Source organism: Ochotona princeps, chromosome 1, assembly GCF_030435755.1.
Source record: "Ochotona princeps isolate mOchPri1 chromosome 1, mOchPri1.hap1, whole genome shotgun sequence".
Lineage (NCBI taxonomy): Eukaryota > Metazoa > Chordata > Mammalia > Lagomorpha > Ochotonidae > Ochotona > Ochotona princeps.
In genome coordinates this window covers 117473045-117486420 of record NC_080832.1, presented here as the reverse complement: position 1 = coordinate 117486420, position 13376 = coordinate 117473045, and the positions used below count along the sequence as shown (strand labels likewise).

The following is a 13376-nucleotide window of genomic DNA, read 5'->3' as shown; positions in this document are numbered from 1 at the left end:
AACATCTTTAAATAGAGCCTGGCAGGAGGACGCTAGCTACAGGGCTAATGGCTATGTTCTGATTCTTGCCATCCAGAGTTCTGCAAGCCAGCCTGATGTCCTGGCCACTACCTTAGCTTAGTGGGTTAATCTTCAACTAAGAGTTAGTGTGGATGGACTTAGTGTGGATGATTCCTCCAAGGAGATCAGGAATTGAGGTTTGTCTACTGCACTGATAAAAGATCAGGACACAGGGAACAAAGGCAAGTGAAGCAATGCACACTTTATTGAACTCACCAGGATATAAAGTATTTGGCAGGTTACCTAGGAAACCATAGAAAGACCCTCTAAAGATAGCCAACATGGAAATGAAGTAACATTTGCTGTAGTAGCAAAGGAGTAAACATGTTTTTCAGGAATGGATTCTAACAATCAAACCAATTAACTGAAGAAGGGAATATGAATGGGTAATCATATTATCCAACTAATAAGAAAGGTGGCACAGGGAGACACTGCTCATTCCCAGCCATGCTTTTTCAGCAAGGAAGTCTGCTTCCTGCTAGCACTCCCAGTCTGCTGAGTTTATAATGGGTTCTGGGATCCTCTGCCATCTGATGAACTGATTCAGAGGCGCACTTCCACACTTAGGATGATCTTGGTGAAAACAAGGGAGGCCCAGAGAGAGAGCCTAGAGCTGGGAAAAGTGTACCAGGGTTGGGAGACCAGGATCAGAGGGGGAGCTGGGAGCACATCTATAGTGGGGTCACTGGAACCAGCAGGATGCCTCAATTGGCTGATCCTCTGGGTATAAGTGCTGTCATTTCATACAGGCTCTGGTTCATGTCCCGGCTGCTCCAATTCCAATCAAGCTCCCTGCTTGTGACCTGGGAAAGTAGTTGACAACGGCCCAAGTCCTTGGGATCCTGCACTGGAGTGTGAGACCAAGACATTCCTGGTTCCTGGCTCCTGGCTTTGGATTGGCTTTTAGCCAGTGAGCTAGCAGATAAAGATCCTGTCTCTTTTCTCTCTGTAAATTTTGCCTTTCCAATAAAAATATTTAAACTTACAAAAATATATATATAGTGGGATCATAGATATCACACCCGGGTCTCCCAGGAGGTTGATGTCAACCCTACCCCCAGTGATGGGGTGGTACCAAGGCATTGCAGAGGATGACCAAGTAGCACGGCTAGGGGTTCAGGGTGATCTGGATGCCTGAGAACAGCAGCCTGAAGAATGGGAAGATTTTTCCAGGGAAGGAGGCCTGAAAAGTGTAGATTCGTTTGTTGGTGGCCGCATCGTAGAAGCTAACCTCCTTACCCTCGAGATCCACATAGACACACACTCTCCTGGGGCAGAACTGGAGGTCCTTCCAGGTGTTTCCATCAGTTAGCGCCTGGCACTTGGACTTGGTGATGCACAGCACCCAGAAGCCGTTTGCGGGTTCCAAGGTCAGTTTGCCACGTCTAGGGGCCTGCTCCCAGGTCACGCCCACATAACAGGTCTGGCCCCTGGACCGAATGAGCTCCACCTCCCAGCTGTGGCGGCCAGTGGAGAATCCTGGGGATCCCAGCACACAGTAGAATGGGTAGAAGCGCTGTGGCTCCACTGGATCATCTGAAGAGTTCTGATGGATCTTCTCTGCTTTCACTGTTTTCAGATCCTGGGAAAGGCTGAGGGCAGGATGGGCAGAGGCTGCATCGAAGATCACAGGAGCTGTGGGGAGAAGAAGGAGAAGAGGCGCAGCCGCAGGTCAAGTCCCCACAGAAGATTTCACCCTGCTGTGACTGGGGACGGGTTCTGCGAAATATGACCAGGCAGGTTTTTTTTTTAAATTTTTTATCTTGGGTTTTTTACTTTATTTATTTATTTTATTAATTACATTGCATTATGTGACACAGTTTTATAGGTATTGGGATGCCCCCCACCCCTCCCGAAACCCTCCTTCCATGGTGGATTCCTTTACCTTGTTGCATTACCCAAGTGTTTGCCTTAATTTAAGATGATATGATGTCAATATGAAAAACAGCATATGTAAAATGTAATATTATCTCAACCTCAAACAGCCTATCTCACATGAAATAAGATATTGTGAAGTAACTAATGGACCAGGCAGGTTTTAACTCCTGCGTGAACTTTCACTCTGGAGGAGGGAAGGGGAGTAGACACAGCCGCAGGGACCTGTGTGTCCACTAGAGGGCACCACAGGCTAGGCGACGGCTAGAAGGCCAGCGTAATTGTCATTTCTCCCAAAAACAAGTCCTTCCCTTCTGAGTGTCATCACCACCACACCCTGACATCCAATCCCAGGAGGCAAGATGCTTCCTTTAGCTCCCCTCAAGTCGGGCAACGGATCGCCACCAGTCACTCACTCAGCACTTGCTGGAGCTCCATGGAACTGTCCTGGGCACTGGAACTCCCCTGGTTCCATGTTGTTGTGCCACTCGAACTTGCCCCGTCCCCTGTTTCCGGGTCACTGTAACTCTTCTCGTCCTCTGTTTCTGACTCGTTGGAACTCTCCTCGTCCTCTGTTTCTGACTCGCTGGAACTCTCCTCATCTTCTGTTTCCGGATCACTGGAACTCTGCTTGCCCCCTGTTTTGGCACCTGCAGAGTTTTTCAGTGCTCCACTAAGTGGCAGCTCTAAACCGGAGTCTGTTTTCTGGGACCTAACACCCTCCCGTCGGGGTGTGAATTGAGCTGTGGGGTGCAGAGTTGAGTATCCCTTTTCAGCTGTTGGGTCACCTTTGACAGAGAAGGAAAGGAGAAGATCAGGTCAGTGGGAGCAAGAGGGCAGGAATCCCCCACTGTCCGCACAGGCTCAAGGAGCTCACTCCGGGGCTACCAGCTCCCACAGTAAGTGGAAAGTGGGCAGAGACAGAGGGGCACTTGTCCTCCCACAACACACATCGCTACTCACGTTTGCACACACCACCTGTGGCATCTGACACCTCTTCAAGGCCCGTGAATGCCACAGTGCCCCCCTCCTTCACCACCTTCCTCCCTCTGCCTCCCTTCTCCGTTTTCTGTTCCTTCCCTTTTCTTTCCACCTCAGGTTGCAACAGAGAACCTGAGAATTTGTCCCAGCAGCTGTGGTGAGGGCGAAGACACCCGTCCCCAGCTCCCTCAGCAGGTTGTGCCCACCTTGGAACACCCACCGGCTTTGTATCCCCCTCCAGCCCCACAGGCAATCTCCCCCTGTTCCAGGCCAGACTCCTACCTGGGGTCACTAGTTCAGGCTGTGAGCTTCTGTCTGTGCTATTAGTATTTTTCCCAAGCAGGAACCCTAGGAGTAGGGAAGGGAAAGCTAATTTTGGTCTTGAAATCAAAAGACTGTGACCTAACTTCAAAAGCAAAGCCCAGCCACCATCACCATCAAGAATAAAGGCAGCTGGTGATCCCCAGGGGGCACCACCACTGCCTACAACAGAAGTGTGGAAATCATTCAGTGGACCTCAGGGTCAGCAGGAGTAGGGTTTGCTGTTGGCCTGTGCCACTAGGGATGGGCTGGGAACACTGAGTTCCCATTAAAGTTGATATGCCCAGTCATTGCCCCTCCCAATGCAGACCTTGCCCAGGAGCATGGCAATTGCCCAACAGGTGTGATAACACAACAGAGAAGGCTCTGTGTCAGCCAATCTAGATCTATTTCTTGTGTTCTCTGGCTCTGAGCAGTGAAGATATCAGTTAATGATTTTTGATTATGTTGGAATGTTTCAGAGTGGCTGTGAGTTCCCTGGGTCTGAAAGTATACCACATCCCCCTCAAACTGTTCTTCTCCCTTTATGGGATAATTCTCCCCTCTTCCCCTTTGAGGTTCTCCTCTCCTCACTAGCAGGAAGCAGCCATCACCCTCACTTACGGCTCTGCCTGTGGGTTGTACTCTTGTCTTGAAGGATTTTGCCTTGGTGTTTTTTCCTGTCAGCGTGGAGCTGGTCTTGGGGCAGAGAACCAAAGGCTGTAGAAGTTGAGCAAGGAACACAGGGTCGCACCACAAGGTCCTGACATGAAACCCCTTGGACAGTGAGCTGGAGTTGTCACTCATGTCCTTAGTGTACATGAAATTCCCAGCCTTGCTGACCTCCTCCTTGAGGTGTCCACACAGCCCAGCACATTTCAGTGGATATCTGATGAGACCTCACTTATGGGGACTTAAACAATCATGGGGACTGGCATAATGGCATAATAGGGTATCCTTTGCTTGCAGTGCAAGTGAATCCATATGGACACCAGCTAATGTCTTGGCTGATGCACCTTTAATCCATTTTCATACTTATGGCCTGGAATGTAGCAGAAGATGGATCAAGGACTTGGGCCCCTGAACCCACATGGAGGATCCAAAAAAGGCTGCTGAATCTTGCCTTCTGATCCTCTCAGCTCCATCTATTTATTGCAGCCCTTTGGGAATTTAACCAGTCGATAGAAGATCTGTCTCTGTCTCTTTCTCTCTTTAACTCTGCCTTTAGAAGGGGTGAAAGTAAATAAATCATTTTACAAAGTCATGAAAAGATGAAATTGAAAGACACTTTTGGGTGAGTTTTGGGTGCAGTGTTTGACATGCTGCTTAGGACACTTGATGCCCGGCTTTGTTTCTAGTTCCAGCTTCCTGCTAAGGGGCACCCTGGGAGGCCAAGGTGATGGTGCAAAGGTTTAGGTTCGTGCTACACACAGGGGAGACTAAGAATGAATTCTTGACTCTGGCTTTTCCTGGCCTAGCCCTGGATGTTGTAGACATTTGGAAGTGAACTGAGTAGATGGAACACCTTTCCCTCTCTCTCTTTCTTCTCTCTCCTTTTCTCTTCTGATTTTTAAACAATAAATTTTTACAATAAATTTATTTTGGTACAACATATTTTGAAGGCCATGGGTAGTTTTTTCTTACCAGAAATATTTTACAAAACATTTAAACATGCCACATGTAATTCTAACTTTTGCAGTGGTAGGGCTAGTGTTGTGGCTTTGCAAATAAAGCTGACACCTGTAATGTCAACATCCCTTTTGTGTGCTTATCTATTGCACACTCACTTCTACTGCTCCATTTTTCATCCAGCTCCCTGAAAAAGGTTTTGAAAGACAAAAGAAGATGGCTCCATTGCCCTGATCCATTCCACACATATGGAAAAACCAGATGGAATTCCTGGCACTTGAATCAGTCCTGGCCAGCCCTGGCCATTGTGGCTATCTAGGGAGTGAGCAAGTTGATTGAAGATAACGCTCTCTCTCTCTCTCTCTCTCTCTCCTTCTCTCTCCTTCTCTCTCTTTTTCTCTCAATCTCTTCCTCTTTGTGAAACTGAAAAATGAATAAGTTTTTTAAGATTTGTTTTTATTGGAAAGGCAGATCAAATTTATGGAGAGAAAAAGAAACAGAAAGATCTTGGATCTGTTGGTTTACTCCTCAGATGGCTCAACAGCTGGAGCTGAGATTTTTCCCTCTGAAGACAAGAGCCAGGAGCTTCTTCTAGGTTTCCTACATGGGTGCAGGGTACCAAGGCTTTGGGCCATCATCTGCTGCTTTTCCAGGTCACAAACAGCCAGCTTTATGTGAAGTGGAAGAGTTATATCACGTTCTGGCACCCATACAATATCTTGGCAGTGGCAAGGTGAGGATTTAGCCATTGGGCCATTCTGCTGGGCATAATAATAAGTCTTTAAAACATTTTTCCCCGATAGCTACATTAAAATTAAGAGGAGAAGTTGGTATTTTGGTGCATCAGGTTCTTGGCCCCTTGTAATGCTGGCGTCCCCTGGGAAGGCAAGGTTCTGCCTCCTCACTATGGATATAGGCTTCAGAGCCACATTGGGCTGTCAGAAGAAACAGTGGGTGTGAGTATAGACAAATCAAATGTGGGACAGAGCACAGAAGTTATGCTTGACAGAGTCATAGCAATGGAAGGATTCCATGATGGCTGCTGATAGGAGAGAATCCTCCAGGGAGGAGAACAGAGGCCCCTCAGCCTCTACCTTACCTTCAAACTTCCTCAGATTCTCGATGACAGTGTCATGTCTGGATTTTAACTCATCGAGTTGTTTCTCCAGGTCCTGAGGAATTGGGGATTGACTGTGAAACTGAATCAGAATCTCTTCAGTCCTAGGATGACAAGGCAGAGCTGGATGGGGAGGATGGGGAGGCTCATCCTTTGGTCCCAATCCTGTGAAGATGGAGTCATGGCAGTAGGAGTGACAGTGGGCATCAAGGGCTAAGGAGAGTCAAGTCAGGAGACAGGAGTCAGGAGATGGGGCTGGAGTGAGAAGTTGCCCAATGTCAGTTGGACATGAAGGGAAGAGCAGAAAAGCAGTGGGACAGGGAGAGGGGACCAGGAGGCAACCAGCTGAGCAGAAGGCCTGCAGGAGACCCTGGGAGATGGGGAGAAGAGCTCAGATCTCTCCCAGCCAACTCATTTGTTCAGCTCAGACCTTTCCTTCTGCAGCCTAAACCTCTGAGTACAAACTCCCAGTATGTGAACAGTTCCTGGTGAGGAAGGGACTGTTGAGGGTATCTGAAGTTATGTTGAGTACAGCACCATGAATGACTCAGAGGCAACACACAAGTGAGATGGCCATCATACCTTTGCAAGGTGCCTTTGATGTCCTGGAAAAGAAAGATAAACATGTTCTCAGCATTCGGTTGATCATGGAGGCCAAGGATGGGCAAGTGATGTGGACAGAGCTGGTAGAGTGAGAACATCTCCTGAATTCTCTGTCTTTCTCTTGTTCTCACTCACCAGGAGGACTCCTCCATGAAGAACTGATATGGCTATATGTGAAGACAGATCAGACATTAAGAGGAACCATTGATGAGCAGAAAGAGCAATATTTTGCAGATGCCTTTTGTCTGAAATTTAACTTGGAAGGGGTACCCTATACTTTGGGATGGGAGAAAGACTGCAGTGATATTGTATGAACTTTCTTGAAAGAAAGGAATGGACACTCCAATCAACACAATGACTGAAAAAACACAGAAGAAGCTCCTGGCTTTTTGTGGCACTGTCCAGACCATTGTGACCATTTAGAGAATGAAGCAGTAATAGTACATCTCTCTCTCTTGGCCCCTCTGTCTGTCTGTCTTTCTCTCTCTCTGTGCACCTTTGCCTTTCAAATAAATAAATATATCTTTAAAAATTATATTTTGTACCAAACATGTTTAGGACTGTTTACAATTTCTTCATCACATAGATTTAAAAGAACATTTATTTATTTTTACTGGAAAGACAGATTTACAGAAAGAAGCACAGAGAAAGAACTCCCATAGGCTTGTTCACTCCCAAGTAGCCACAAGTCAAAGCTTAGCCACCCTAAGTGAGGAGACTCTTCTGTTTCCCACACAGGTGCAAGTTTGCAAGGCTTTGTCTCATCCTCTGCTGCTTTTCTAGGCACATTAGCAGGGAACTGGAATAGAATTGAAGCAGCCAGGACTCTAACCAGCATTCATACGGGATGCTGGTGCTACAGGTTGAATCTCAACTCACTAAGCAACAGCAGCAGTTCCACAATATTTTTAAATGTAATTTTCATTTATCTGAAAGGCAGAGAGACAGAGACAGACAGATTCTTCACATACTGGTTCACTCCCTAAATGCTCTCACAGCCAGGCCTGAGCCAGGTAGCAAGCAGGAGGCTGGAATACAGTCCAGGTCTCCCACATGGGTTGCTGGGATTCCAGGACTTGCCACATCACCTGCTTCCTCGCAGAGCCCACATTAGCAGGAAGCTAGGTAGGAAGTGGAAGTAGAGCTTTGACCAGGCACACTCACAGGGTAAGTGGATGTCCCAAGTGGTATATTAACCACTGTGCCAAACACCTGCCCTTAAATATGTTGAAGCTCTTCAGATGAGGCTTGCAATATATTTCTAATTTATACTTTAGGCTCATGTTACATATTTAAATTATATTGGCAGTAACTCACACTATACTTCTAAATTATGTAAGTGTTTTATATATTCTAAACCACACATGTGACTCATACTGCTATTTCAAGCAACACGTTACCACTTTGACTCTTTCTTTTGGATGGCGCTGCCCTAGAGGCTGGCTGGCTGAGGCAGATTTGGGGATTCTGACAGATGTTGAGTGCTAGGCCAGACACTGGGGCTTGTTTCTGCCTTGCAGTAATTTTACCTCCTAGGGACTCACCTGCAGCAGCTGTCTGGGTGGCATCTGCTGCTTGGCCTTCAGGGAATCCTTGAGATTTTGCAGTGAGCTGAGCTGCTCTTGGGTGACATCATAGTAGTATTCATACTGCTTGGTGATTTCCTTATCCAGATGTTCAGTGCTTGACAGGAGGATGCTCTCCTCTTTTTCCATTACCTGGTAAAAATTCTTGAATTCCTTGTGGATCCGTTGCTTCTCAGACTCCACCTGGGCCTGGTGGTGAGGTACAGGGATACACAGAGAAGAGATGGCCTCAATTGCTCTTCTACCCATGCTATTCCATTTTAATTTTTCTATCTGTTTTTCTATCTGATTATACTGAGTACCAATATAGAACAGGGTTTAGACTTGAGAAGAGATGAAAACAAACTTTTTTTCCTTAAAAACGAGGGATAGAGAAAGGGGGAGAAACAGAAAGAGGTTTTTTATCTGCTGGTTCACTCCCCAAATACCCAAAGAGCTTGAACTGGGCCAGGCTGAAACCAACTGCCAGGAACTTCCAAATGTCCCAGGTGGGAGCAGGGGCCCACACACTTCGGTTTCTTCTGTTTTCCCGGTTGCATAGGCAGGAACCTGGATTGGAAACAGAGCAGCTGAAACTCAAACCAGTATTGATATGGAATGCTGTGTTGAAGGAGGCAGATTAACACAGCACACCATGATGCAGGCTCTGAGAACACGTTTCAAAACACTTCTTATGCCAGTGTTGTGGTGTAGCCCATTAAGACATTGTTTGCTTGCAATGGAGCATCTCATATTCAAGTACTGATTCAAGTACTGGCTGCTCTGCTCTGATCCAGTTCCTGCTAATGTACCTGGGAAGACAACACAAAAGCGCCCAAACACTGGGCTCCTGTCACTGCATGGGAGACCTGGATGAAGCTCAGAGCTGCTGGCTTCTGCCTGGACCACATCCTTACAATTGAGGTCACTGGAAAGTGAACCAGTGAGTGGAAAATCTCTCCTCTCACTGCCACTCTTCCTCTCAAGCCTTTAATTTTTTTTTTGAATAAAAGCATTTCCTTTGTACTCGGTGCCGTATTGTTTTTATTCTTGTTTTCAAGAATTTGCCTAAAACTCATATTTCCAGAGGCTTTTTCATTTAGTTCTTTCTCTTTCCTTTGACACACCAAAACTAATGCAATACAGGGTGGACTTTTTCCTTACCATGAAGTTATAGATCTTCTCTCCACCTTGAGTCCTCGTGTGCACCAGTACCTTCTCCTTTTGCTCCAAGACCTCCACATGCTTCTGGATCTGCTCCTGTGGGGAGAGGAACCTTCAGCCAAGGCTCTGCCAGGATTGCTCTAGGCCACATGAAAGCCTCCCAGTCTCTCCAGAAAGCACATGAGAGGCTCCAGGGAGTTCTGGGACTAAGTGTTAATCCACACTCCTTTTCCAAGCTGAGGGGGAGATAGAAATCAGAACCTACGTGTTTGGCTGGTGCTTCAAGACTATTAAAGAACTCCCACAAACCTTCCCTCACTTGTTCTACCAAGAGTTTGAAAAGGTATGTTTGGGGTCTGCTGCTATTGGCCTGGGAGTCTAATGAGGCATGGCCCACATTCTTGGGTCCCTGAATCCTTGTGGTATACCAGGGAGAAACTCCTGGTTCCCAGCTTGGGATTGGTACAGCTCCAGCTGTTTCAGCGATTTGCAGATTGAAGGTGGAAGACTTTCTCTGTCTCTCTCTCTAATTCTGCCTTTCAAATAAATAAATTTTAAAAAAAGATATGAATTCTATTTGAAAGCTGAGTTATCTGAGGTTCAGAGAACCCACGGGATTCCTTGAAAGTCACACAATCAACTCAAAGTCTGCACTTGAGCCCACAGCTTTTTTTGTTTATATTTTTATTTTATTTTTAATACTGTTTCCATAGTTGAGAGAGATGCATGCCTATGTGCATCTCCAATTAGGGTATGGAACACCAAGGCATGAAAGAAGATGAGTGGGATAACTTTCCTTCGTTTTCTCCTGTTTCTACTGGTGGGAGTTGGGCAAGAGGAAAGGGAGGAGGCTGCTGCTTGATGTCAAACTGCATCTGTCATAAAGACATCTAAGTTACCCCAAAATGGAGTCCTCATCTTCTAAGTCAAATTCTTGTCTCTTGGGGCCAGCACATGGCTAACAAGTTAATCCTTCCCCTTTAAGTACCAGCATCCCATATGGGTGCTTGTTCACATCCCAGGTGCTCCACTTCTGATCCAGTTCTCTGCTTAAGGCTTGGGAAAGCAGAGGAGGATGGCCCAATTCCTTGGACCCTGCACCCCTGTAGTAGACCTGGAAGAAGCTCCTGGCTCCTGCTCCTGGTTTAAGATTGGCTCAGCTCTAGCCATTGCAACTATTTTTGGAGTGAACCATTGAGTAAAAGATCTTTCTCTCCTTCTCTCTATAAATATGCCTTTCAAATAAAAATAAATATTTTTTCTTCCTTTTTAAAAAATCTATGGGGACCTGACATGATGGCCTAATTGGTTAATCATTGCACTTGCAAGTGCCAGGATCACATATGGGTGCTGAATCGTGTCCTGGCTACTTCACTTCTCAACCAGCTCCCTGCTTGTGGCCTGAGAAAGCAACAGAAAATAGCCCAAAGCCTTGGAACACTGCATCCCTGCTGGAGACCTGGAGGAAGCTCTTGGCTCCTGCCTTTAGATTAGCTCAGTTAGGGCCAGTGCAGATCTTTGGGGAGTGAATCAGTGGATGGAAGATCTTTCTCTCTGTCTCTCCTGCCTTTCAAATAAACTAATTAAATCTAAAAAGTAATCTGTCATTTCCACTCTCCATTATTCCCTGATTGGCACAGACTGCAGTGCCCCAGACTGTAGCCTTGAGCTCATAGGCCTGGTTAAATGGAACATACAAGAGCCACAGAGAGCACAGCTACAGGAAGGAGGCAACAGGTTGAAGATTTCCACTGAACTTCCGTTAGCAAACAGAAACCCCAGTGCCTACCTGGTGATGCTGGGCAGCTTCTTCTATCACGCTGGTCTTATGCGTTTTGTGGTCCTTGGAGTCACGACACACCACACAGAGGAGTTCACCATCCTCCTCACAGAAGTAGTGCAGCTTCTCCCCATGCTTTGGACATCTCTGCTCCTTCTCATCTTGCTCCACCTCAGAGAAATCCGTAGCTCGGATTCTCTCTGCCAGATTCCTCAACTGCCAGTTGTGTATAAATGCACTCTTTCTTACGGAACTTTTGCAAATGGGACATTTGAAGAGATCCCCAGAATTTTCTGAATGCCGAGTGATGCAACCATGGCAGAAGTTGTGCCCACAGTCGATGGTGACAGGGTCCTTCAGAATGTCCAGGCAAATGGGGCAGATCACTTCCTGTTGCAGGTTGGTGGAAAACTCTTGTCTGGCCATGGCGGAGTATGCAGGCTGACCAGCGTCTGCAGGAATCCTGGATGTCAGTGGTGGACACCATTTACAGTAATCAGAATGAAAAAGCAGGTAGAAGTCAAAGAGTTTGAATCAGTCCTGGGAGCAAGGCAGGAGGAAAAGAAGTGGGCAAACAAACTGTCCTGAAAGAGTAAGGATTTCAATCCAGTGAGCATTCTGTAGAGAGGAATCAAAAGGACGATCCTCTCTGGTCACCACTGGGAACAAACAGCAACTGAGAAAGTGTATTAACTGCCTATGAGCGGGTTAAGTGAACCTTGGACTGAATGTGTATGAGGCAAGTGACCTAATCACAAGGGCCAAGGAGATAAAGTCTAGTCACAGAGGACTTTCAAGCAGTATTAGGAATGGGGGTGGTATGACTGGATGATCAGCCTTTTAGCATCTACTGCAGGTATGGCCAAAATCACAGAGAGAGAGAGAGAGAGAGAGAGAGAGAGAGAGAGTGAGAAGAAGGAAGAGGAAAATTAGAACTACTGCAGGTAACGTGGCTCCTCACTTTTGAGGAATCTTGTGAAAATGTGAAAGATGCAATCACTGTCATCATTCGTCTCTCAAGGATTACTAGTCAAGCAGAAGACACAAGGAACTTCCTTTCTGATTTTGATTTATTTTGTTTTGTTTTAGGACTTATTTTACTTATCCTGGAGACAGTTACAGAGAAAGTGAGAGAATAAGGGTGAGGGAGAGGTTCATTCTGCTGGTTCACTTCCCAGATGACCATGATGGCCAGTACTGAGCCTGTCCAAAACCAGGATCAGGAGCTTCCTCTGGGTCTCCCACGTAGGAGTACAGGCACAAGCACCTGGACCATCCTCCACCACCCTGCCAGGCACATCAGCAGGGAGCTGGATCAGCAAGTGTAGCACCCGGAACACAAACTGGTGCCCACATGGGATGCTAGTGCTGCCACCAGACTAGCCACTCCACTGCACTGACCCCAGATATTTCGTTTCTGAAGATCATTCTGTTTTCCACATTGTTTTTGATCCTGGTGGAGCTCTTCCTAACACACACCAGCTGTGACTGTGTCCTCTGTGGAACATCCCCAATATGTCTTCAATCTTTGCTGTGTGTATTATGATTCTTCTGTGTTTCTTCCTTCTTCTCAGTGACTCTGATTCCTGACTTGCTTTGCCCTATGGACTTTGTCCTAAATAAAAAACAAGAAGGACACTGATTATTTTTATCTGATGCTTATGTTAGCTAAATAGGTGTGATCAGGATTTTATGATCATAGATGGGTCATACATTCCACTTGGCTTTCCCTTTTTGTCCTGCTTTAATTAACACTAATCTCTTTTTTTCTCAAAGTTATCCCTTTGGATGGTAAATCGTATGACTACCCTAATGATAGAAACCATGGGAAATCATAGGCTTTTGGAAATGTTCTACTTCCAAGCCTTTCTGATTGCTTTAAGGTTGAATTAAAGCAGCTTAAATTTTCATGTTTTGTCACCTATACTTACCCAAAACTGCTGTTTCCCAAGGACATAATTTAACTTTTATTCAGGTCTCCTTTGATTGACATGGTGATGTAAGAAATGAAGATTTGACTACTTTCAGAAAGGTGACTTCCTACACCACTTTATTATCTCGGGTCTCCCTCTCTGCAGACATCTTCCCATCTGTGATCCTAACTTACAGATTTCCTTTGAGTCTCTTTTGTGAGGAATTATCTCTACCCAACCTCAGTGAAATTGAGGGTTCATCAGATGGCCTAAAAGCCTTATTAAAGTTCAGATTGGCTGAGCCCCATGGCCAGGGTAAAGACCTGATCATTCACCTTCTTAATTCTTACTTATGTTTTAGTTTTTCATTTGAAAGGTGGAGAGAGAGA

General features: G+C 46.1%; 1 protein-coding gene across 3 annotated transcripts in view; it reads right to left on the bottom strand.

The window, feature by feature from the left end:
* Positions 1-242: 242 nt before the first annotated feature.
* LOC131480756 (E3 ubiquitin-protein ligase TRIM31-like) overlaps positions 243-13376 on the bottom strand; it is a 166585-nt gene continuing 153451 nt past the window's right edge. For 2 of the 3 annotated variants that reach the window (XM_058666693.1, XM_058666688.1), the window contains exon 8: positions 12338-12689. Coding sequence is in view for 1 of the 3 variants with exons in the window: in XM_058666683.1 (XP_058522666.1) it covers positions 1169-1695; positions 2352-2723; positions 3841-3936; positions 5945-6066; positions 6545-6567; positions 8110-8340; positions 9295-9390 (1467 nt within the window). In the remaining 2 variants the exon portion in view is untranslated. Of the gene's footprint in view, positions 1696-2351; positions 2724-3840; positions 3937-5944; positions 6067-6544; positions 6568-8109; positions 8341-9294; positions 9391-12337; positions 12690-13376 lie in introns of those variants that run through there. The other variant, XM_058666683.1, reaches the window with a different exon arrangement.